Source organism: Phoenix dactylifera, chromosome 2 (genome assembly GCF_051530095.1).
Source record: "Phoenix dactylifera cultivar Ajwa chromosome 2, Ajwa_hap1_PhDact_Kaust_v1.1, whole genome shotgun sequence".
Taxonomy (NCBI): domain Eukaryota; kingdom Viridiplantae; phylum Streptophyta; class Magnoliopsida; order Arecales; family Arecaceae; genus Phoenix; species Phoenix dactylifera.
The window spans coordinates 557501-583379 of record NC_143191.1 but is presented as its reverse complement, the minus strand read 5'-3'; the positions used below and the strand labels follow the sequence as shown (position 1 = coordinate 583379).

The window sequence follows — 25879 nt, the reverse complement described above, 5'->3', positions numbered from 1 at the left end:
AAGCTCAAATTGGAGGACATCCTTCAGCCTATGGTGTCCAGGTGCTTCGGATTTCTTGATATCATTATCCATGCAGTTCAGCCATGGGAATAGCGTGTTTGGAAGCCAGTCTTCTTTCTCAGCCTTGTTTTTTCTTTAAGCTATCTAAGATAGAATATCACAAAAATAAGCACCAATCCAGGCTTGAAAATTTGAGCAGATTACTGAAGTGCATGATAAACTTTTACCAATATCCTATACTTAGTAGTGCAGTGGGTGATCCAATCGGAAAGAAAAAAGATTTTCTTCAATTCGCTCAACTCGAATCTCTCAGAAGATAATTGAAAGAAAATAGAAGAATTTTGAAAGTTAGACTTTATGTTTCCTTTTCTTTCATTAACAATTAAAAAAAATGAGGTACATACTCTTTATTTATAATGCATAATTTGGGTTGAACTCTTTTCTCTAAAATAGACATCTTTAGTAGAAATCTTATAGAAGAAGCTAAAAATCTCGAGGAGGTAGACCTCGACTTATATATCAACTCTGTTTTTTGTTGCTTCATCTGATTCTTCTCGGATGGAAATCTATGCCCAATCAAATTCTTACTCGAAAATTGGTCCGTTTCAGGCTCTAAATGATGGAATTTGGATTCGATTGCTAAGGATGCTACCTCCTAAAAGGCGGGCATCATCGTAGATCTCGAAAAATTATTTGATTTTTTTTTAAAAAAAATATTATCTCAATCGAACATCGTATGACCAAGTTATAGCTTTCAGAAGTTTGGCCTATGACTCGGTTTTCCGATGTGGCGGATTTTGCTTGTAAACTCTGTCTATCTCTGCTCGTAGTGGCCAAAGTAGTCCATATCGAGTTTGGTGATCCTTCTAGATCCGTAGGCATTGACTCTATGATCACAACCCTCCAAATGGAAAATCGAGGTTTTGTATTCTGGGGGTGTTTCCCTGAGTCTGCAATTCTAGGTAATTCCAACAGGTAGTGTCTCCCTTCCTTGCTTCTATTTTTGTGTGTGTGTGTGTGTGTATGTGTGTGTGAAAAGAGATCTGCAGAGGGTGAAAGGAATGGTAATGTTGTACCTAATTGATTTTGAAGTCATTATTTCTCAACTAAACCCATGGCCATGTGCAGGTGGCATGCCAAAAAGTCTTCTCCCCAAGTGACACGGCAGCCAACTATCCTTCACCACCCTACATTTGCAGACTTAAAGAGAGTTGGGGGAAAAAAAAGATTGATAAATAGAGAGAGAATCAGATCGTTGAGACTGAATTGTGAAGAAGGCATCCATCTTTCCTAACTTCATTTACAGAACTGTAGAGGATAGACGGAGAAAGAGCTTCTTCGACAGCATACATTGATATCCAATGTCCTACTTGCCAATCCAAACAACACTTCTCCACAGGCACATTCCATATATGCAGTTAATACACTCCAAGAGCATTCAGCTCTTCTCTTGCATCAAGAGCTCCAACTTCTTCATTTGACAGAATATCAACACTGGGCTCATACAAGTACCACCCTTTTTTCCTGATTCACAGAAAAGTATTTCATCAGGAATTTGATACTCATGATTAACTAAGTTATTCCATTAAGGTGGATATGACAAGGTTGAAAATTTGTATAATTGTTAAGCGATACAAAGGTATATATGTAATATAATTACCCCCACAGACGTGCAGAGAACTGGTCTATAGGACCACAAAATGTCACCATGAGAAATAGATGGGTGTAGGATGGTGATGGCATGCAATGATTGACACAGCCAGTATGCATTGCCTTGTTCGGCCTCACATTATACATCAGTTTGGATTCCCTGAGCCTCCTGATGTGAAACTTGGAATAGTATGCTTGTTGTTGTCTTTGCACAATAATTACCCTCATGAGTCTTTTTACTTGGATTCTCTCTCAATTTTCTACTAGATACTTCTGTGAAATTTGTCTTAACAGTTACCATGGTTTCCAGTTATGCTAAAATTTTATGTGGGTCTGAACCTCAAGGTAGAAAGCTTTGGACATCAAATCTTACCTGAGGCACTTCCTTTTTGGCCAACTAAGCTTAGCGAGTCCAAGGCGCCTTTCCCTCACTGTGGAAAAGAACATGGTTGTTTCTTTAGGAAAAAAGAATTCCTTAGAAAAAACATAACAAGAAAATTATAGTTAAAACTTGATTTCTGGTAGACAGAAAAAACAGAATTATTCATACTCCATGGCGACTATTTTTGCTCACTCTGTTTTTTTTCTCTTTACTGAAAGAAACACTTTAGACTTGCAACCTACTATACAAAAAAACGGAGTCCTGATCCTCTGCAGTACAACTTTTGTTACGTACTTGGATTGCTATGATGGAAACAGAGGGCTCTCGCATAACCTTCTATCTCATATTTTTGGCAACCATTCCACATATTTGGCATCTCAATTTCCGAGATGAGCGAGAGCTCTCCATTTCCAAGATGGATGACATAGTGGTGACCGGCATGCACGGTGGAGAATCTATCCTCAATAGCATGTGGTCTATATGAGGGGAACCAATTATCTATGGATATAAATGGCTGACGGTCAAAGCATAGACATAGTCACAAATGACCTTGACTTATAACATTGAAATGTTTCATCTATATATGCACACACACACAAAGACACAGAAATCTTTTATTGTATGAAATGAAACTCAAAAACTCAGGATCATGTCCAGTCTGGCCCCAGTCAAGCTAAAAGGTGTTTTCTTTCTTTATGTTCTGGGTCCAGTTGGACTTCAGGACCTACAGATTTGAGCTCAGGCCCATTTTGTGAGTATCACCTCATCAGGCTTTTCAATTGGGCTGGGCCATTAACAGTCCTAAACCTAGGAGGTCTTACATGATGCTTACAAGATCCCAGGAACTAAATATTGAACCCTCAAATGCGATGATAGCGTGGCTAGGTGGCATATTTTTGTGATTGGTGAGGTTTAGGCGCTAGTATCGTCTAGTTTGCTATCGTTCCTTCAACCGATCGATCAATAGGTCTCATATACTCAATCTGTAGGAAATTCTTTCAACTTGAATTGTAAAGTATGGGGCCGATTCGAATGGATTAAGTGTGTTAGCAAACAACTACACCCTTTTACTATGCTTTCTGTAAAATGTTTTCGGACCCACCAAATGGATCAAATCTTCTGTGTATGGAATCTTATAGTTCATACTTTCAGCTCTCATAATGCTCTCATTCCTTCTGCAAACAAAGAGTGGCTGCCTGACGAGGTGATTCCTATGCTGACTTCATTTGTGCTTTCCGCTTTCAGCTCAAGTCCATGGGCTACAGAGGTGTAAGAACCATATTAAACTCGGGGAGTCTACTCTGATGACACAAGGCAGGGATGGTAGTTGCATCTTGCTCTCAAAATCTAGGAATAGAAGAATCCAAGAATAAATATTTTTTTCCAACTTCTATGCAAGGAAGTTGAAGTTGCATACTTACAGCCGAGGAGGGTGCAAACAAATGATGATCAACTCTATATGGATTATTCCTTGTATGCTTCAGAAGCATAATGATGACAGCATGGCCCACTAGATGCTTAAAGGGGAAGATTTGCACCCAACAAATAATGTTGTGGACAGCAAAAGCGACAAATGTTACCTCAAGAAACAAAAGCGACAAAAGCCACTTGTTTGGAGCGTATGACACGGTTGAGTCCAGATGGATGAAAGTCTGCTATTTCGACAAATCTATCAGTTAGCTCCTTCATCATCTATTCTTCTTCTTGTTGTTGGTTTGGAAGAAGTCTTAATTTCTATTTCAAATGCAAGCTGGAACCATATTGTTAGCTATCCTAGCTTCTTATGTTTGGTTTGCCGTATTTTTTATCAGTCATTTGCATCGGCGACGTGCTTGCAGCTTTCTTTTCTATTTAGTAAATTTGGATGGGTATATTCTCTTATCTGTTACACTTCCATTAGTTTAGCTCTTCTAATGCAAAACCACTCCTAGATTAACTTCATCGATATCATAAGTTGAGTGCCATGCATATATACCATCCGAAGCTTATCGTTCGAATCTTTTTTTTTTTTTCCTTTTCCCTATTTTTCACGGGAAAGGAGGGCTGAAGTTTATTGTTCAAATCTTGACGATAAATAATATATCGATTCAAAGTTTCTGCTTGCCAAACCAAGGTCTCATAATTCATGAATAGTTAGAGTTTCTTTTGCTCAACAGATTGGTTAAATACGAATCGACGAGATGACAGAGTTGCAGAAGGACCGCATCCAATTCTTCAAACAAAAACACATGAAAGAAAAAAAAAAAAAAAGGCACGAAGAAGGAAGAAATTAAGCAGGCTTCCACCTTAAAAACATTTTGTAGCTTTACACGTCTCTGTAGCCCCCATCGAGTTTGATGGGTCTCTCTGCGACGAAGTTTTCGACCATGGCTCACACGTATTATGGCAAACGAAACAACCAGAAAAGAAAAGCTCAAGAAAGATATCTCATTTCTATATGGCTGTACATCATCTTAAACCAACCTACTATTCCCTCCTGTGTTCCTCCAAGACAAAAATGGAGTCGGTGGGCGCGACGCTAGCATTTATCAGCTCTGGCGATTTTCATTCTCTTGACAGTGGTCAAGAACATCCTGCTCAAACCAAATGTAAGGGACTTAGGAGAGAGGAGGAAGAAAAGCAAGCAATGGCAAATAGAAGGATGGAGGGAAGAATAAAGTTGGCAGGAATCATACTCCCATGGGACATCCCCCACCATCATCCAGTCTCCTTCCTTGTCTTCATAGGTCAGCACATGATCCTTGTTATTGGTAGGCACTCGGGCAATATCAGGGCCTGATCAAGAGATAACGAAGATGGTAATTCTACGGCTAATTAAATACCATATGTGCGGATGTACAAATGCAGTGAACAATTTGATGCTGCAAATATTAATATATACAAGCTGCCCGTGTGGGTGCTTACACATAATGGAGGTCCTAAACATGCGACGAAGTGTCGTTATTAGGCCATCATAGCCATCAAGTGCTAATAGATCCAATTTCCTGCCAATTGGAATCCCCTCCATGTAAACCTTGACGAAGAATGTCGCTGATTGCCTCTGAATCTGACGTCCTTTTTCTGTCAGTGTGCTCCTAAGAAGCGGTTTGATCGGTGGCCAATCAGATAGTTGGCCCCTGATGACCAACAAATAGAGAAGGAAAAAGAAAAAAGAAGAGAAAATTGAATAAGCTAATCTATAGATATAGATAATTATTAATCTGGAGTCGATGGAACACGAATTAAGGACTTGATCAGTCAAGTATCCAAGGTGGAAACAAATTAACTATTGGAAGAGTTGAAAGAAGGCACGTAAATGAGGAAAATAATTACAAAAGGTGACTCTAGATTAAAAAGAAAGCAAGGCAAGGAATGAAAAGAAAGAAAAGAAACCGACTGGGGAGATGTTCTGGGTTGGAACCAGGAAGATAGCATTCCCAATTTCTTTTTCGAAAAATCAATGAAGTAATTAAACAAGGACATAATGCTATAGTTTACAGTTCGACTAGAAGGGGGGGGAAAGAAAAGGAAAATATTAGCTTAAGAATCCAAACCTGTCAAAAAAACACAAAAGACTACTGCCAATAAGAAAGAAAGGAAAACCAGAAATCAAGTACGGAAACGGAAAACAAGATTGATTAAGTTGGATGACGTAACTTTTCTCTCAAAAAAGAAAAGATGAATGAAGTCTATGATTTGGAAAGGAAAGCTCGATATATAGAGAAATACATGATCCCATTTCTGAATTTCCAGGCAATAGAGAAAGGGGATATAAAGATTAAATGAAATTCGTAAGGCTTCGAGTTCTAATGAAACGGAAAAGAAGGAAGAGAGCACATGGATATTTTTTTTAAAGCGTGTAAGCTAATAAATTAAAAAAAAAAAAAAAGAAGGAAGAGGGAGACAAGAAGAAAAGGAAAAGTAAATGAAAAGAAACAATTGGCGTAGTTTTCTTTAGGAGTGCTGTACCTTGCACTGGATGAACTATCCTGCGGAGAGGAGGTTGACAGGCTAAGTCCCAGCCTTAGATCTGTGCTCAAGTCTCTCCTTGGCTGAGAGAGAGAAGATGCAGTGGAGAGAGCAGGGTGGCTGCTGCTGTCAATGGATGAAGAAGGCGAACTCTCCTTTCCTCGTCCCATTGTAACCACACACCCACACAGAAAGAGAGAGAGAATGATGCCACCCTCTTTTGTCTGTTGTAGAAGATAGGAGCGAGAAAGATAGGAGAACAACTTAGATGGATGGAGATAGACAGCAGAAGAATGTGGAATAAGGGCTTCCTTGCAACAGACTACTAGGAGGTATATGAGTTCTGGCTGTCCATCGAATAGGCTGCACTTTGCACACGTGGCAGAATGGAAGGGATAGGCCTGGAACAAGCTTGGCCAATGGGGTGTTGGGGTGACAGCTTGTTAGGCTTTTGGTTGGTTGGTTGGCCCATTGGCCCTCCCCACAATTTTCCCCTACTTTATGTATTCTATTGCTTGGAGAGACCATGAATGCCCACACTTCACACTATCATGCTGAGCAGTCTATGGACACTTGAATAAACTATAGGTGATACATTCTACTTCTTAATGAAAGCCTTCCATATCTATGAGCATGTTGGGTGGTTATGGCGTGTATTAAGATTATAGATCATAGAGGGAATGTGTCCACACTACACACTACATATATATATATATATATATATATATATATATATATATATATATATATATATATATATATATATATATATATTGATGAAGAGGGAGGCAAAGCCACCTGGCTTTTACTGATGTAAGAAAGTTTACAGGGTTAATTTATAGGTAGATTGGATTATAAGAGGGGAATAGAATTAATAAAGGCAGTTGGTTGTAAAATAAACAGGCAAACATAATATTCCACCAATAATCCCGCGGAACAAATTTAGATTATCCTTCAAACATCAACATCAAGACCTAACATCAGAGTTCTTCGATGCCGAGAAAATTGGCATCTATCTAAGTATCGAAATAGATAGTCCTCCATTATCACACAATGCCTTTTACTGCTTCAAAATGAGATCTAGCAATGGAATGAGGTGTCAAGAATGCAAAGTTGCTGCTTAATTTGAGGATGTGCCTGCAATGTCAAATCTTGCGAGGGTTACTTTTGCAAAATATTTGTGTGTGTGTGTGTGTGTGTGTCTCGATATAAATACAATGAATCAAGTCATGCTCCCTTGGCATATTCATGGTTACCAATCTCGGGAAGAGGAAAAGAAGTGTAGGACTTAAACTATTTTATTTTTGGTCGCACTCATTAATTTACTTGGATGCTAACTTACATACAATACTTCCAACAGCGGAAAAGAATTGATTATTTAGAAATCTCTCTTAGCAAGATGTTAACCAAATTCATCTGTACTCTTTGATTACTAATTTTTATCATCTAGTCCTTTTTTACTCAATTACGTGCGATATTGTAGTTTTCGTGGCATGGCTAATTGACAACTAAGTCTAGCTTAGCTTCCCAAAGGACGGGTTAAATTGTTGTCTAGAGATTGTAGAGACCATGGTTAAGCGATGCAACCATCTGTGATTGAGCTAGCCATCTGTGCAATAATTCTCCAGCACGCAAGGTGCATTTGCTCAAAAATAGAACGCAGGGCCAATATCTGAAAGAGAAATTGAAATGGACTCGATCGACTACGGACATGACAATTGGCACCACTTGGCAAGTTCTAGATGACTGCTGTGGCCAGCAAGAGTTGGCTGCTTCAAGAACTCACTGGCTTTTTTCAGCAAATCCTTGCTTTAGCACTACGCAGATGGTTACAGGACCTGCGTCGGCCATGACACTTCAACCACTGCTCCTTCATTGAATCTATGCCTCGCATTGGACACACAGTTTGATCAGTCAAAGCCACATGTTTTCCCATATTTGAGACTAGCTCAAAAGACCCAACATTCGGAACAAGATTGTCATGCAAGAGAAGAGTAGGAAAAAAGTATATTTCCATCTAGTGGGCAGACAAGCCACCATCTGCTTTCTTGTTTGCTTTCTCCCTTTTTCTTTGACACCGCATGCAAGAAGAAAAGGGGGGCCCTTCTGAGTGTTTGCACTTTTCTTAACACAAGAAGACCTATACTGCATCCATACTTATTACAGAATGTATATCAGCATTTGAACAGCTCCTAGCCAACCTGATGAACTCCTAGAATTGCCTACCGATGACACTTGTTTATTACGATATTTCTCGCGCAAGAAATGCATTAACCGATTTACATAAACAAGCAAGTAGCCCTATAAACATGGTGGTCGAGCATAGAAAGTGACGAGTTGCTTGATTTATTTACATGCTAACAAGATCCTCTGCTTGTATCGGTGTTATTCCGAATTGTAGGTTTCTTCCGATATCAATAAAATAATATAGTAAGAATGGAGCTAGATACAGTTGATCACAATGTTAAATTAGGTGGCTAAATCAACATGGATTCCTGTGAGCTGATTATATCAATATAAAGTAGTGGTAGGAAGGAGGGAAAAAAAGGAAAAAAAAAAAAGCTTAAGGGAGAAGCTGTTGAGGAACAAAGGTGCATTCTTTATGGCAACGGTGAACTTTAGAAACAAAGCAGCACTGTTATATATTATCTTGTTGACAGGGGAAAGAGACAAGGTGTGCTTGGGGTTTGAAGTTTGGAATAAAAAAGCTGGGAGTCTTAGAGGCTTTCATTTGGTAAAAGGCTAGATTGTTTAAAGAAGCCCACGATCCTCGCAAAAGAAAGACAAGGGAGCTACTTCAAGGAGACATGCAATCAACTATATCCCTAGACACTAGAAGAAGGGAAAAAAAAAAAGAAAACAAGAAAAAAGCCAACCGACACTTAGACCAACCAACAACCTTCCTTTCTTTTTCTTTCCTTCTCCCTCTCTCTCTTTGTTACAGTAGCAGTATTCCCATTGTCACAGGGGGCATGACTTAACTCAAAATTTAACTTTAATTGGTGCTGGTTAATTAGATTAAAGTTTTATTCTATTTTCCCCTGACGAGTCCTAATGAGTGGAAGTTAGTCCTTTGTGGAGAGAAAGGGATGAAATTAGACCTGCAACATTTTCCATTCGGGGATCCCCAAACTACTTTTGAGTCCAAAGTTCGCGTGGGAGTCAAGAGGGCATAAAAATTGTCAACAAGGACTAGATGCAATTCCAAGAATTTTTCTTTGATCTACTCGAGGGAACACCTGGCCTATCTTGCTCCTAAAGAAATGGCAAATTGAAGGATGGTGCAGTAACAAGGGAAAAAAAGAGGGGGGTGGTTGTTCCCCCGTATGTTGCTTCCATTGGGGCCTCTTTCTCTTGGTCCAACGTCCCCATTGGTGCAATGCATGCACTTTGTGTACGCCTCAAGCATGTATTCCGTGGACATTTCACACTCCTCGGATCTCTACAAGCTTTTGATTTTCTAGCTCCCATAATGTCGACATCAATCAATCAAAGCCACTCGATCGATCAATCAGAACATGATGGACAGACTAGCCAAGAAAAGATGACAACTAAGGTTGTCAGATGGCCTTCTAGGAAATCATTAGTAGGTAGAATTAACTTTCCCAGAGAAATTATTTTTTATTTTTTATTTTTTTGGTGGAGAGGGAGGCAAAGCCGCCCAGCCTTTATTAAAAAAAAAAAGTTTACAAAAATTATTTACAAAAGATTTGCAAAAAAGAAAAATACAAAAGAGCAATAAATTTTTTTTGCAAAAGATAGTGGTCTGTAAGTAGACCTATTAAACTATTCAACAAGCTGAACAATTTTTTTTTTTAAGTAATTTGAAGGATTTCGATATCTTCGGTGTGCAATTATATAAGCTCTGTATTCTAATATGAGTCAGCCTTCTTCTAAAAAAATAGGCCTTTCTCGAAGAAAATTATCTCCACCAATATATGCATTTCACCCTTGGAGACCTTTCTGAAGATTGTGAGCACAATGTATGCGAACCCCATAAGGGACATTTGGGAGGGGGAGGGGATGTCGGATGAATGAGGTTGGTATGAGGAATGGCCTCGTATGATGTGCATGGGGGTCCTAGTCCCCATGGGCCACTTTCCCTACATCTCATCACATTGCCTCCATAATCCCATACATTGGGTTCTTTATTTTATCTTTACAGCCCTTGGCAAGCCCAATAGGAAGGGGCAAGGACAAGCAAGCAGCCCCCCTCTGCACTCAACCCCACTTTTCTTCCCTTCCAAGCTGTTAATTTTCGTCATAATAATGATGTCTAACCTCCCCTCCCCCAGTCCTTTTCTCCCCCACACCCTTAAAGCTCTGATTTCAACAGTCGAGACCAGAGGATTGCTTTGGAGTTCCCCATGTGGGCAAATTTCCCCATGGTGGGGCCTCTCTTGGAGGAGCCTTGGGGCGAGGGGCAGGCTCCCACTTCCTGGAATCCGCTTTGGCCGACTCTGTAGGCATATCCCCTTGAGAATGTCTCGAAGATGTTTTTCCTGCACTGGATTTCTAGAAAAAGTGCATCCAGTTTGATTAAAATAATAATGACAGTGGAGCTGTGGTTCTCCCACAAGCCCCATCTTCACACGCAAGACCCCCTCCATCGAAGGACCCACTTGGTGATATCAATGCGACCTTGCTATCCGAGAAAATGTAACCATAGAGGTTGGGATGGATGGCGACTACCACTCACTGCTTAGAGATATTCAGACTATGCTCTATAATGAGATGGTCTTTCATACAAAATATATATACCGAGAGGTCAACGGGACAATAGATTGGGTGGCCGCATACGTGGCCAACCACTCCGATGACATTCTTTAAATTAGAAAGAGGGAGTTGCCTGATATGTTCTGAGATCTGTTATTTTTTGACTTTTTTGGCTGTATTTGTGTTTGTTCTGTATGATACATCTATTTCAGTAAAAAAAAAGTAATTATTGAGGTGGGTTAGGGTGGGAAGGCTGGTCGCGGTAATACATCATCCTTCCTTCCTTCACAATTCTTGGTCCTAACTGTGCCAAATCGCACTCAATTTCAATCCTAACAATGTGATCTAAGATTATGTCGGACCGTACATAGCACGAGCTAATCTATGGTTGTCTCAACTTGAATTATTGGACCAACTTACTGAGTAACTTAAACTACAGCCACGGCAGCCCGAGTCCACCCAAGGAAAAAGATATCGAGTGAGAGGATGGATGGACTCATGGTTGCTAGTTAAACTTCATGTGCATATATAGCCTGCGGAAGTTCAAATTTTATTTAGTTTCATGATAATAAACGTTTAGAAGTTCTGCCAATTGTTCTAGATCTTCTTCTAGACATAATAATATCAAACTCTGGAGAAGTTCTGCGTTACATATGCGGAGCAGTAGTCCCCCAGAAACTGCTGCATATATATGATGGTAATATTCGACTGAGAGTTGAGAAGTCAATGTGAAGGCAAAACTGTAGATAAAAAACCTTAATTTTGTTATTGTGGCATCAATTTGATACTTATATAGGTTGAAGCACTGATGTAGAGTTGCTCAGGATGCTTTTTAAGAGCGTTAGCTTGGAATAATATCTGAGCTGACAAAGATGACTTTATATAAAACCTGTTTTATGTTTTTCGGCGAAATTGATGACTCTGACTGGACAAACTCAAGCATTATGCAAGATTAAATATTTTTAAACAACAAAGACCATTTTCTTCAGAAAAGAAAAGAAGACATTATTTTAGATAACAACAAAAAATTGTTCGAGAAAAAAAATAATCATCATGAGATTCAAAATCTTAAGTTGAGATACATTATCTTCACGTATATAATTTTTATTTTGTTTGCCAGTTTCTCTTAGTGTGCATTACATGTGCAAACTAGGGCTTGTACTAATAATTGTGTTACTCTACTTGTCTGGTTCTAAATTTTGGATGGTGCATCTTTAAAAATATGGTTATACCCTATAAATATATATATGTATATATGTATATAAAGATTATTTGATCTTGATCTAACAGCTTGTACTGTGTGGAGACTGGGGCTTAGATGCTGCCTTAGTTCTCTCTTGGTGCCCCCGAATCCCTCAACTCTCGCATTATGTCCTCCCACCCACCATTCTTCTCTTTAAACGTCAAACGGTTGACCCTTAGATTGCTCTTCCGTAGCTCGATCCTTGAGGCACCTTCAAGATGAAGCTTGCAACTAGCTCTTCTACCCCTCCTCTTCTTGTTTCCTGACTTTCATGAGCTCAACCGGGCTAAATAGAATTTCAAGCCAAGCTTGAGCTAACTCATGTTCGGCCTATTTGGGCCCCTACGGGTCAGCATAAAGTAGTGAGGATCACAGCCTAGTGTACGAGAAATGTAAGCACTTACCCCAAGTGAGGTTACAACTTTCTCATACTTCCAACTATCAGTGGATAGATGGGTCTCAATTGAGGAGAGAGAGGATGAAAAATTTCAGCAACTTTCTCCTAACTGAATCCATGCCTCCATCTTACAAATTTTTGAAGCAGAAGCGATGATTGGTCTAATAAATTGAATAGATCAAAACCTTGAACTTGATGACTCCTCTCCTTAGCTCACTCTATGATGCACAACATGTGCTCCTTTAGAGACTTCTTAAAAGTATACTACTTTTATCTTCAACAATCTTCTTCATTAGTCCTTTTTTTCTTGGCCTACGATCCAAATCCAAAACCCACTTCTTACCAACAGTTCATACCTTATCTGATAATGAACATGGCGCATATCATTGCTTAATATATTAGCTGAATTAATTTCAATTGTGCGCCTCAGATAAATTTCTCCGATGTATTAGAACAAACTTCTAAGATGGATTATCTGTTTTCATCCACTATTTTTGATATTTTAAAAAAAGGAATCCGTTCAAATATGCCGCATTTCACAAAGAGTATCCTCTCTTTCTGGTAGGTAAATATTCAGGCATTATTTATGCCTAACAAGAACTTTGATGATGACAAGGAAAGATAAAGAAGAGCTACAAAGATTATCAAGGGAATACACGGTGATATTGATCTTTCATGCACATACGATGTTGAAATTAAGACAAGAATTACCAAATACAAATAAACCCTCAAGGAGGAAGTTGTATGGAATCTCCACTTATAATTTTGCAATGCAAGTCAAACTAGAAAGTATTCTCTCTCGAAAAAACGAGAAGAAAGTAAAACTAGAAAGAATACAAAACAGCAATCCCCAGTCTCATAAACTGACCACAGAAATCTTATAACAAAAATGAAAGGAAAACTAAAAAATAAAAGAGAATGTTTCCTCAAGAGCTGCCGCACCTGACTTCGAAATGTTGACTCTGTAGTTTGCGTTGCTTGGTCACTTGTATGCATGCTTGGCTAAAAACTCCGATACTTCAGAGGCACTCTCATATGCACCCTCTACACATCGGCCCAAGGCAACACCTGCTACATAGTTGCCTCCAAGAAAAAATCCTTCATAACCATCTTTGCGGAGGGCACCCTTTGCAGCTTCAAGATGGTCGAGATGACCAACCAAGAACTGAGGTATGGCTTGCGGCCAAACTCTCACACTGAGAACCAGGGGTTCCTCGGCACTTGGATTTATCAGAATTTTTCTAAGATCACGGTCAACAGCTTCCACCAGTTCACTCTCAGTCTTCAAGCATGAAATATGAAAATTAGCAAGGATGTCAACTTGCAAGTTTTTTTTTTTATTTGGGTGTGTGCGCGCGTGCACAAAATTAACAAACACAAATATAAGAAGAAAGAAGGCAAATCCTGAAAAAGGATGGAACAGCCAGTCATAATTCACCAGTTAGATACAGAATCACTTGCTCTCCTAAAAAACAGTAAATAATGCGAGAAGTAGTTTTTTATTGACAATATAGAACCTTAGAGGCAGAAGTAACAAGCAATATCCAACAGCATATAGATGTGTGAAAATAGCATACGAAGGGAACAAGTGGAACATCACCAAATGAGGTGTATGTTGAAGTTGTCAGTGCAAGAAATTTGTGCACCTTGTGCACGCATGCAAAAATAGCGTACGAAAATGTGCAGTCAGACATCTTAGACTAGTATAGCCATATCCACTACAAACATTTCTATCCATGGAAAAACCATTAAAGGATATCTGTGCTTAAGAGTGTCATCAACCTAGTAACTTATATATTCTAAAAATCAGATTTTGCATCTGCAATGATCTATGCAGTTAAGGACATCTTTATACAAATTGAAAATGACACAGGTAGATGGATCGATTACCTTGGAAAGAATTCCAGTATTAGTAGCACCTCCAATGTAGTTCAGAAGCAATACTCTTCCAGGGGGAGCTCGATTAGGAAAGAGTGATGAGCTATATATTGTTCCTGTATGGCAACACAAGGCACAATATCATATCTTAGAGGTCTCAAAGCAATGACAGTGCATTTAAGTACAAGAAAAAGGAAAAAAGAACAAGTGGTATCCTGTTCTAGTCTTGATTAAAGAAAAATGCAGAAATAAAACACAATGAGCTTGCCAGTTTAAACCTAAGTCCTCATGCAGATTGTGTACCAGGTATGCTCCAGATATATGAAATGATGAAAGCAAAGATAGACAAGAGAAGAAATAATTTTGTCATCTAATCCAAGTACATATTCCAGTTGAACTATTTAAAGAACATGATTAACTCTTGCACAGTCAGTCTGCAACTTTAAGCAGCTATTAGTTATACATCTGTAATTCTCAAATCATGTTGCCTAAAAATCTGGAACACCCTAGTCTAACATTTGGGAAATTCATGTGCCCAACAATACATAGTTCTTGACCAACAGCATTTAGAATATAGAGTGATGCCTAGGAGATCACAAGCGTTATGAACATCAATAGAATCTCCACTAGCATCATATAAATCATGGTTTTAAGTTTCAGCAGAAAGTCCAAAAGTCAGAGGTCAAACAATTTGGTCTTCCTTGGAAGCAAGCCAAAACTATAGTCGTTTTTTCGCAAAACATATTTTGACAAATTGATGATTGGAAGCATTTAGATGTTTGGTTGTAAGAGATTCATGAGAAAGGTATTTATACAAGGTTTTTAAGATTTTTGTTTTGAGTGCTTCTGGAAGATTTTATTTGAAAAGGAAATAGGTGGGGTTTGTGGATTACATTGGGCACCTGAATACTGAATTTACAAAAAATTTAAGCCCACATTTGTGATATTAACTCAATTATCCACTATAGGGTGCCAAGTTTCAAAACCCAAGAGAGTTTTAACCACATTTCTCAATCCATCTCTACATATTTAGCACATCAATTGTCTTCATGTACAAATTCTGGGAATCGATCATGAAGTTTTTTGTGAAATTTTTTCTTATTTTAATAAAAAATGAGTTTATTGAATATATTTCTTGCTTCTCGTAAACATAAAAATCTAAAGTTTAGACCTCAAAGGCTTGTGCTATCTTATTGACATTTATTTTGTCATACATATGATTCAAACAAACAATTGAATGATATGCACCAAAACATGACATGGTAAATGCATTCGAATATTTTCATTCTTTATTATTCATATTTGATTAATAATTTCAGCCTAAAACAATTAATACTATACAATTTAAAGATTGGGAGAAAAAATTTCTTTAACATGATGTTTAAAAAATTTCTGGTTTTATTTCTTTAATTTTTGGATTTTTTAAGAATTTAGTTATTTTAACCAAAACTTCAAAACCTGAATTGGAACCATTGAAGCTGTTAAAATCAAAACAAAATCGACTTCCCAGAAACCAAAACCAATGTCAAGCAGTTAGTCCTTTCCATAAATATCTGATGCACTGCAATACTAGCAGCATACGAGAGGAAAATAAGACTGATACAAGTGCAGAAAAGCCAAACTAAACAATGCAAGCTGTGAAATTTTTACTTATTTTAATGAAAAATATGAGTTTATTGAATACATTTCTTGCTTCTCGTAAACATAAAAAATCTAAAGTTTAGACCACCAAGGCTTGTGCTCTATTATTAACATTTATTTTGACATGTGTATGATTACAAACAAACAATTGAATGATACGCACCAATGTCAAGCAGTTAACCCTTTCCATAAATATCTGATATACTGCACTACTAGCAGGATACAAGAGGAAAATAAGACTGATACAAGTGCAGAAAGGCCAAACTAAACAATGCAAGGGCCACAGCTATAAGCAGTTTCTAGAGATGGTATAGTCCTAGTGATAAATTTCTGAAATGGAAAAATACAATGTAAAAGTTTTTTAGCAAGTATATAGTTCATCTGAAAGACAAACTTGAAGATGAATTTGAGTTCTATATTATATCTGAAAAAGACAGTATTCCTAAGCAGACAGATCTAAAGATCATAAATTTCCAAACAAAGAAGCATAAACACGTAAGATCTTTTTGTATGCCTATCTTCCCTGTCTGTGCAATAATATTCTAATGCTTGGGAAGTTTGACTTGGGCTGGAAAGTGGTAGACGTTACCAGAACGAAGGCCACCAATCTTGTTATCTAAAGATTTATCTTTAGTTGCCAGAACCAGAGAAGGTAGGAGAAATGGACATTTTAAAAATTTTCGATGTAAGGTAGCACTTAAGAAGCAGATACAGGTTTGAATTTCTAGGGAGTTCTCGAAACAGGTTCGTTACCCTAGGTTGAAGGTTTTTTCTGCTAATGATTTATCTGAGGTTAAAATGCATCTGAAAGTTTTCAAATCAAACAGAAAATTCAAGGACTGCAAGACTAGCAACCTTCCCAATTTAAAGTAAGAAGAAAAACATCATCTCAGGCAAATTTAGAGTAAAAGGACCTAAAAGTTCTAAGACCCATAGAGTAGGTCCACCATAGCTGTCAAGTTATTGCATTAAAATAGTTGCTTCAAAAGCTTGAGATTGCTTCTATATGGAAGTCTCAATGATCTTGCTGTAACCATATGGCACACCTTCCTAAATGACCACGAAATTTCCTTTCCTTGGGACTACATTATATGATTTCTGCATCATAAACAGAAAAACATTTAAATTTTATTACCTTCTAGTCGAATCTGATTGCACACAAGTAAATCAAGCAGATACACTACGAATTCAAAAAGATAAAAAAAAAATATGCCTAGATTGTAGTATATGTAATTATAGTGACAAACTTCAACATTTAAATTTTAAACTTGAATATACGAACAGGAATGACGGGATATAACTATGGCTAATTGGCTACAGGAGATAAAACAGTCACATTTACTCAAAAATGTAAAAAAGTGTAAGATATAAATGTATCACTCATATGCAGACAAGTGGTACAAATAACACAGAGGAATTGTACCTAATGTCTCCAATCCTTGACCGCGTGGATGTAACTGGCCAAACCCCTTAAGCTTGCCATCTATCAAGCATTCTTTACGAATTACTTTCTTCGAGTATGAAATAGAAACGGCTGCAACTGGAGGGTAATAAAACTTTGACAGAGCATCTGCAGCATCACTCTGAAAAGAATCACAAGAATGAATTTCAAAATATTCTTTGCCAACAGAAATAGTAAGTCTTCAAACAGTAATTGGTGAAAAACTTATTTGAGTCATAGCCACTTCAGCTAGTATACATCTTAAGTGATTACTGAAACTTATTCATGTATGATACAAGTTCTACAGTTTAGCTGCCAAAATCAATTATATGCGATTATAAAGTAACCTGTTCAACTTGGCAGCATAAGAGACACCATAATGTATAAAGACAAGAAATTTTAGCCACTTGGAAATGAATAAATTACTGAGGTCAGGAACTCTCCTTCAGAGAATTGAAGTGACTACTTAAAAAAGTCTCCCTCTATGTTAAGCTGCAGTACTTATCCTTTCTCTCTGCAGACCCCTTATAAGAAATCATCAGATGTGACAAGAGACCTATCAAATGAACATGCAGACAATGTTTTTCTACAGAGTGCAGTATGCAAATTTTTCGCCAAGCAGAACATCTAAAATGGAAGAAAAAAGCCACAATATATTATGGACAGTAGTTTCCAAATGTTCACTTTAAGCATGCTCAGATAAATATCATGGCTGTTGCTTCTAAACTACTGCTGACCACCACATAGGCATTAACAGTTACAAAAAATAAGCAGCAAGAAGTCTAATAACAAAATCCTTTCATCTAGATAATGCTCACTAATGTCAACCATTCAGAGATCCTAACCGACCAGAAATAAAAAAGTCAAAACAAGATTCTGCTTGATTGAAGAAAAAGATAAATATTGGACTTTAAAACATTATTTGGCATTTAGCTGCAAGGAAAGAAAAGATGAAATATTAAACTGAGGACACTGCCACAGAATTCAGAACAATAAGATATAAGCATCAGCTACATGTTATTGCTTCTTGAATATCATGCCCCTGCAACATGGCTATTGCAAGCTGTGTGATAAATGAGAAAGATATACCATGCTTCAGAGTTTCCAACAATGATGAAAGTGTAATCAAGATAATTAATGACTAGTAGACATATAATGTGTTTATGCAGGAAACTATTTTTTTAATCAGCAAAGTGGCAGGACATTTTTACCAGCCTCATTGATTTTGAAACATAATTCAACATGGAATACGTACAGAAATAGGATGTAATAAACTGCTAGCAATATAAGATGGAATTGTCAGGACAACACTTCTGGTCTGCACTGCAATCAATCCTTCTGGTGTTTCATATGTTAACATATACCCCTGGCTGTCCAACTTCTTGATGCTTATAAGTTTCCATGATAGTTTGACTTTGCTACCCAACCTGGAAATAGAAGGAAAGTTAGAAATTCGGTGTGTGAGGTCTTCAACATAAATATCTGTAGTTAAATTAGATGCTGCAAAAACTTGAATTCAAGATAGATCTTGACCGATTGGTCTGTGGACAAGAATATATTTTTCGTGAAGACTAAACTTATAAAGCATCATTTTTTTTAATTAAATAGGTGTATGAAAAAGTTTAAATTCTGCTAGGCATTGGCAACATTAATATTAAAATTAACATGGGTGTATAAAGATATGGATAGCACGACACTCATACCTAGAAAAGATAGCATTAGGGAGCATGGCAAGCCCTTTACTAAAAGATGCAACAGTCTGCCCCTTTGGTTTTGGCAGGCGTCTACATAATAGCCAGCAGACAACTAGAACATTCAGTAACTCATCAAATTAAGATGTAAAAAATCTTTAACTTTGGTAATTCAGTATCTTACGGATCTCTAGGTGGTTTGGGACTTTTACTCTTTTCCTGAACTGCCTTTATAGTTCCACCAATGATACTACCACCATTCTGCTCTAGCCTCCAAACCTTTCCAAAAGCTGCTTTCATACTAAGCTTTGCAGGATCACCAGCATAGACACCTGCATGCAAAGTTATTCTTCACCACAATGAAAAATGAAAGCATTCATCCAAGGATATAAAACTGTATCGCATAATCTTAAGTATTTGATAATACAAATGACTGGAGGAAATGGTAAGTCGGAATTAAGCCTAGAAAGTTGTAAAACTATTTATAAAGACTTTCGTAATAAGCCTGGAGTTCAACAAAAATTAAACATTGCAATCATAATCATCAACTTAGCAATGGCCCAGAATCACACCCCACCAATGTTTGGAAGAGGTTCTGGCTTCAAGTATTTGTAGATGCATAGCCAAGTATTCAGACATGGATAACTAATAAAGACTGATCTTCCTTCCCTTTCTCTGTCCCTCTCTCTACCTCACAGACACAAAATAATAATAATAAAATAAATAAAAAAGGTCTTAAAGGAGATGTACTAATAAATGCAACAGGAACACGTACGCAAAGCTAAAGAACTGGAAGCTTCTGCACAACACTTAATGTTGTGGTGAGATGCAGATGAAATTCTTGAGACCAAGTGAGAAATGAAAAGGAAAGATCTATTATATCCAAAAGTGTGGAAGAGGTGTGTAAAAGAAAATACACAATTCAAAACAGTAATTGGGAAGAAGATTTCTCAAAGTTATGGATGTCAAATTTACAAATATAAAGAATGACAAGGGAAATGCCACAAGAGTAGATTAACTAATTTAACCAATATTTGTGAAATCTATATCGCCATACCACAAACACAGTATCTTACACTTTCTAATCACAAACATTCTGTACATGTATTTGATAAAATGCACAAAGCACATTTCATGCACCTGAACAAAATGGCTCTATCAGGCGTTCAAAAACCTCATCTCCAAGATTACGGCGCACAAAGTCTTCTACAGATTCCTCATGACCCTGAAACCTTCGTAAAACACTGGAAATGAGGGGCAATCTAGCACATATGAATAATCCAAAGCATGTATAAAAAGGAAAGAGAAGGACAAACTGGTGGAGGAGGCCGAATGCCGATAGCACCAAGTCCAGCCCTCAGTTTACCAGCAAAGCTCATCAAGTCAAAGAGAGGCAAGTCAGTTGGCTTAGAAGGTACTGGCCTCAATTTTCCATTCCACAAAACAAAACGTGGAGCATTTGGATCACCAAATACAAGATCATCCTTTAAACCACTATCTACCTGCAACAACAATATGAGCAAGTTGCACCAATTAGCTTCGCGCAACTTTACAGTGTTCAGAGAATGGATCTAGCAAATTATTAATAGCCTATGCAGGCATTATTAGGATGTCAGCAGCCACCTAAACAAAGCTTCAACTTTTCTAGATCCCCAAGAAAAAGGATTCAGTAAAGGGTTCAATCAACTTCAGTGTCACATAAAGAATACACAGAGCCAAAATCTGACAGTGCAAAAGATAAGAGAAGACCATCCAATTGAAGATGGTCTTAGTGGCTGGAATCTTCCATCTTGGGTGCTACCCACTTGTGTACCTCTCCAGAATTTGATTTTCACACTAAATGCAATTCTTCTAGAGTTATGCTTTCTCACTCCTGCACTTCAAGCGACCTCTGCTCCTGGTTAATTGATTAAAACTCATTTGTACAAGAAGTTCAGTTTTCTATCCAAACTTTCTCTCCATTCAATCAATACTCATAATCATCTAGCTTTGTCCAACTATTTGGATTTGGCTTTATGAATCTTCATTCACAAAGTATTCCATTCAATACATACACTAATCCAGATAAAGGAAAATCAAAGAAACATTAAATCACAAATTTAAAAAAACAAGAAAGTGTAGCAAAATAAGAGTATATTGAGAGAGAAAAAAATAGTACAAAGGGAGTTGTAACAATTGAGGAAAATTAAAAGATAGCATAGGAACCCAGGAAGATCTGCCTTAAAAATCTAGATGAGTATTACAGCATCAAATGACACTTGCATGAATGATGAGGAGATCGGCAACATAATGATGATTGAGAAGATCCAAGATACTTACCTGATGACTTGATCATGTATTTTGGAACATTCAAAGAGTTGTAAGATGTAGCCAGCAAAGGGCCATGGAAAGGCTCATGAGTTCACTATAAGCATGATGGCACTGGATAAGTCAAACATAGTCATTTATCAAGAATAAAATGTTGTAAACCTTTAATGCGCAGATAATTGGAGGTTTCATTCCTAAGGGCTGAAAGCAAGGAAACAACTTTGTAGCAGTTGCAATTGTAGTCATCACTGCTGTGGTACACATGCAACAAATGAAGATGAAAACAAAAAACTAAAATCCCAACAAAAAAACTGTAAGGTAGTGTTTGGCTGCGGAAGGGTGGGGGGGATGACTCCTATTCCCTCTATTCCACGAAACTTCTGCAAAACGGCATTTTAACCCAGGCAGAATAGAGTTATTTTGTCTTATGCTGTGGGAGGGGATATCCCTCTCACTTACAATATAAATCTATTCCAATGGGAAGGGGTTGAATAGGTTGATTCCATGGACTTGGATGGAAGCCTATTCCACTGAATTCCCAATGACCCTGAACCATTAATATCTTTGGATTAGGGCCAAGTTCACTTTCCCTTCTCCTCCCATCTCCTCCCATCTAACCTCGATCTAATTCTCCTCCTCTCTAAATCTCCATTTCTGGGTGTCGATCATGACCAGCAAGCTGCCCTAGGTGGGGATTGTGGTCTATGGGTTGACCTCATAGAAGATTGGCTTTTCTCCGGGCTTCCACTATCTCAGTACTGGCTTACCATGTATCATCAGTCCAACTCAGCACCATCTTTGCTCGCTAACTTGGCACAGGTCCTTAAGCTCCACCTCAGGGCTTCTGGTTTTTCATCACGATGGCTCACCATGCTCTAGTTCAGTACCTCCCTCCACAATGTTGTGATCACTGTACTTGTCTCCGGTAAGGCTTAGACACCATTACCCTCCATCTGATCTTGATGTCATGCTCTCCCCCAAAAATTGTTTGCTTGATAGGCATGATTCAACTCAGCAATTTGTGGCTTTCTCCCCTGATTTTATTTTTTGTCATTTGTGGGTTTGACCACGAAGTTTCAGATGACTGTGGGTTTGATGAACAAGTTTTGGATGTCTATGGGTTTGATGAACAAATTTTGGATGTTTTATTCCTTGTTTTCGGCTCAATGCCCACTGCAGTACCACATTTTTGATATTTCAAATAGTTGATGACGATCAGTTCTTGATACTTGGCATTCAGGCTAGAAGCCATGATGATTCACTATATGCCCCAGAAAAGAAAGACTCTCAGCGTGCATTTTCCTGTAATTAGTTTATATTCAGTTGTTTTTTAATTAGAGTAGAATCCAGTATTTTAGGCATCAATAGATTTAGTGTACCAATTCTGTTTTTTATAGCAATCTTGTTCACTTTTCCTGCTGGTGTAGCCAAGGTATGCATGCCATAATTTGTTAGAAATATGCTTTTGGTTCATAACTAGCATAGATGCAACACTCGGTACTTTATTTATATATAGCTATATTAAACTATCTCTAATTCCCATTCCTAATTTATATGATGTCGGGCATATTCATATGCAGGGAGTATTAATTACCATTATGTGCATCACTAAAAGATTATTGTGCAAGGTTGCTGATCTGATAGGTGGGAAAACCAAATAATTCTATGTTCACATGTGTAACTCAATCCATGCTTAGCATTTTTACCATAAACAATAATGGTAATTTTTCATAGAAAAGGAAAAGGACTCCCTCTATAGTCCAAGTTGATTGGACATGAGAGTTCACGATGTTGGGGGGTTGTGGGTGGCTCTTCGTATTTCTATAATGTAAGGCCTCTATACTTGGCCATTTTTCAACAGCTAGTAGATGCTCAATTTTATCTATACAACATAAAAATATACTTATTTTCTTAAATTATTCTACCAACCAAGATTCGCCGTGTCGGTACCGGAGCCCAAACTGGTCGGCCAGCGGCACAGTTCGGTACGCCTGTATGTCGTTTCGTGCAGAATAAGTACCAACACAATAAAGAGGGAGAGGGAGAACGGAAGAGAGGAAAAGAGAGAGGGGGGAGGAGACAGAAGAAGGGGGGAGAGAGAGCGGGCTCAGGAGGGCACCGAAGGGCTGCAAAGGGCCGGAGCAGGGGCTCTGCCCTCTGGACCCTTGTTTCTTTCTAAGACCTTCCCTCCCTCTCTCTCTCTCTCTTTCTCTCTTTCCTTCTCTCTCTCCCTCCTCATAGTTTCTCGTTTTGAATGTCGGAACAATCTCAGCCCACCACCAACTCGTCTCGGTACGCCCCGAACTAGATGGTTCACGACGGTTCGCATTCCTTGTTGCCTCCCCCCCCCCCCCCCCCCCTCCCTTCTTTGTAATTATTCCATCAACCAAACACCATAAATTCCTTAACTTGTGGAATAAGTCCTATGTCCTCTACAGTACCTGGATTGCTATTGCTCATTCTCTCAAAAAATTTATTCTGCAACCAAACACTATCTAAAAGCCTAAAAGGTAATTATAGAAGCAACACCCAATGGTCTGAAATAACAAGACTTGTTATTATAGAATAGATTTGGCATTATCATCTTAGGTATGAAAAAGATGGAATATAGGTGCCATGCCCAGCAAAATGCAGGGGATGAACAGATTTGAAATTCTAATTTAACTCTAAATATATTGAAGTATGGAGATGCGGGCATGAATAAGGGAAGGAGATAATATTGACATTCGAATTATTAAGAACAAATTATGAAAAAAAGTCAATCACTTGGTATGAAAACTAATTGTGCTGAGAACAGTAAAGTCCCTCTGAATTAGGGAACATGAAAGGCTAGGCACAGAATTGATGATCGCCTTCACATTGTTCTTCTAAGATAAACATGGCATCAGAAAATGCATATTCGCAATATAGAAAAAACAAGGATGGTATGATGCTAGAATATGCAAGCCCATGTGTCATATTGATTAGAACATTGCAAGATCGATCAAGGATCATATCTGATGAACTTGTTAGACTCAAAAATAATGCTAAATTTGAACGGTAACCTAGAAACTTTAGCTAACTTTTCAAATTGCGCAAAGCAATGATTCATGCTACATCAAAGGCCTGTAATACAAGCATAGATAGTCACGATTACTTTACACGAGATGACTAACAAATGAACAAACCATCACATGTTGTATGGACGATGCATCAAAGAGTCAAAATTGAATGCTTTTAGCAACCGACAAATGTGAGGGAGGATTTTCACGACAACAAACCAATCTCCAAATCAAAGAGTCACACATACACACACACACATACATATAAGTATGGTGACTATGATGGATAATTGTATAAAATTGTTGCAATTTCGAGAGAGAGGGACTAATCATTTTCTCCATCAATTAGCTCAATTTTTTCTAGAAAAACCTAGTAATTAGCTCAAATTAAAAGAACGATTCTTTTTTCCTTTTTTCTGTCACAACTGCATCATTTCTAACAACATCAGGGACTAGTGAGGAAGAAAGAAAGAAAGAAAAGAAATTGGAGCTACATACAGCCATGGAGAGGACGGGATCGGAGGGCTGGAAGCTGTTGGGGCCTTCCTCCCAAAGGTAGCCGTCACGCTCGACGGTGGTGATGTTGCCGCCCACTCGGTCGCGCGCCTCCGTCACCAGCACCTCCCCCTGCCCGTGCCGCGTCGCCAGCGCCTGCGCCGTGCACAGCCCGCTGATCCCCCCACCCACCACCACGCACTCCGCCGTCAGCCGCCCCCCTGCCACCGCCTCCGCCTGGCCGCCGGCCACAGCGCGGTCGCTGGCGACAGAGCACCGGATCCGACGGCGAGTGCGTCGGCCGCCGGCAGACTTGGCCAAGAAGGGGAGTGCGGCGGCGGTGGAGAGGGTGGACGCGGCGGTTGCCATCGGAATTCGAGAAGCGAGCTGGAAGGAAGCAGCCTCGTATTACCTGGCCGCAGGATTTTCTCCTCTCATAATCTCATGATCCGTTACTTGGGCCCGGGTAGTGCTTTAAAATTCGTGTTGGTGCAGGTAATTACATGCTTGCCAGAAAACAAAAGGGTATATAAGTAAAACCCATAACAGCCAATACATAATGAGATTGGAATCCCCATTCATGGTTAACATGGAAACCGATTATTTCAGTATTGTTATATTTGTATATGCAAATATTAATATAAGGAGAAAATACTGTATCTAATATAAAGGTTTTGTAAAATAGCATTTTTTTTCACATTTCTGTTGTTTGGTTTCTCAAATATCTAATATATATACATGCGATGGCAGCTTATTTAGTTATTTTAGTAGTGATGGAAGATAAACATATTAAGTGACTAGGATAATGCTATCACCATAATTCGGGCCACTTACATAAGTGATTTTGATTATGAAGCTGCCAAGCTAGTATTTTGTTGGCCATATGATTTTTTTTTAATAATGAGAATATTTCTTTATCTAGTTAGGCGCACGTTTATCTTTTTGCTTAATCAATTTATTTGTTTGAAGTAATTTCAAGAATTAATGTTCGCTAGTGGCATCTTGTTTCATTTATCCCTCTCTTGTGCTGATTTTTTTGGGTATCTCAA

General features: G+C 38.3%; 2 protein-coding genes across 3 annotated transcripts; both read right to left on the bottom strand.

The window, feature by feature from the left end:
• Nucleotides 1-4294: 4294 nt before the first annotated feature.
• On the bottom strand, nt 4295-6367 carry LOC103714723 (auxin-responsive protein IAA4). Of its 2 annotated transcripts, none has more exons than XM_008802095.6 (4): nt 5981-6367; nt 4937-5106; nt 4708-4807; nt 4295-4605 (listed from the first exon to the last, which is right to left on the bottom strand). In XM_008802095.6, exons 1-4 carry the CDS (start codon nt 6148-6150, stop codon nt 4551-4553), a joined length of 495 nt encoding a protein of 164 aa, XP_008800317.1. In that variant the 5' UTR covers nt 6151-6367; the 3' UTR covers nt 4295-4550. The 2 variants fall into 2 exon arrangements, with proteins under 2 accessions (XP_008800317.1, XP_008800316.1); XM_008802094.6 differs by having other exon boundaries at nt 4937-5148; nt 5981-6356.
• Nucleotides 6368-13057: 6690 nt separating this feature from the next.
• On the bottom strand, nt 13058-25250 carry LOC103714721 (Flavin containing amine oxidoreductase family). The gene is made up of 9 exons (XM_008802093.5): nt 24834-25250; nt 20304-20489; nt 20128-20212; nt 19172-19319; nt 19000-19080; nt 18552-18723; nt 17279-17438; nt 14227-14330; nt 13058-13618 (listed from the first exon to the last, which is right to left on the bottom strand). The coding sequence occupies exons 1-9, from the start codon at nt 25197-25199 to the stop codon at nt 13319-13321; spliced, it is 1602 nt and encodes a 533-aa protein (XP_008800315.1). The 5' UTR covers nt 25200-25250; the 3' UTR covers nt 13058-13318.
• Nucleotides 25251-25879: the final 629 nt, after the last annotated feature.

Excerpts from the sequence above, each read along its gene's own strand:
- LOC103714723 (XM_008802094.6), bottom strand. The coding sequence starts at position 6,150 with ATGGGACGAGGAAAGGAGAGTTCGCCTTCTTCATCCATTGACAGCAGC. Across the intron at positions 5,149-5,980 it reads GATAGTTCATCCAGTGCAAG|GGGCCAACTATCTGATTGGC; the intron begins GTACAGCACTCC and ends GTTGGTCATCAG. Across the intron at positions 4,606-4,707 it reads GTGGGGGATGTCCCATGGGA|GATGTTCTTGACCACTGTCA; the intron begins GTATGATTCCTG and ends TGGTTTGAGCAG.
- LOC103714721 (XM_008802093.5), bottom strand. The coding sequence starts at position 25,199 with ATGGCAACCGCCGCGTCCACCCTCTCCACCGCCGCCGCACTCCCCTTC. Across the intron at positions 19,081-19,171 it reads CCCAAACCACCTAGAGATCC|ACGCCTGCCAAAACCAAAGG; the intron begins GTAAGATACTGA and ends GCTATTATGTAG. Across the intron at positions 13,619-14,226 it reads ATACTGGAATTCTTTCCAAG|ACTGAGAGTGAACTGGTGGA; the intron begins GTAATCGATCCA and ends TCATGCTTGAAG.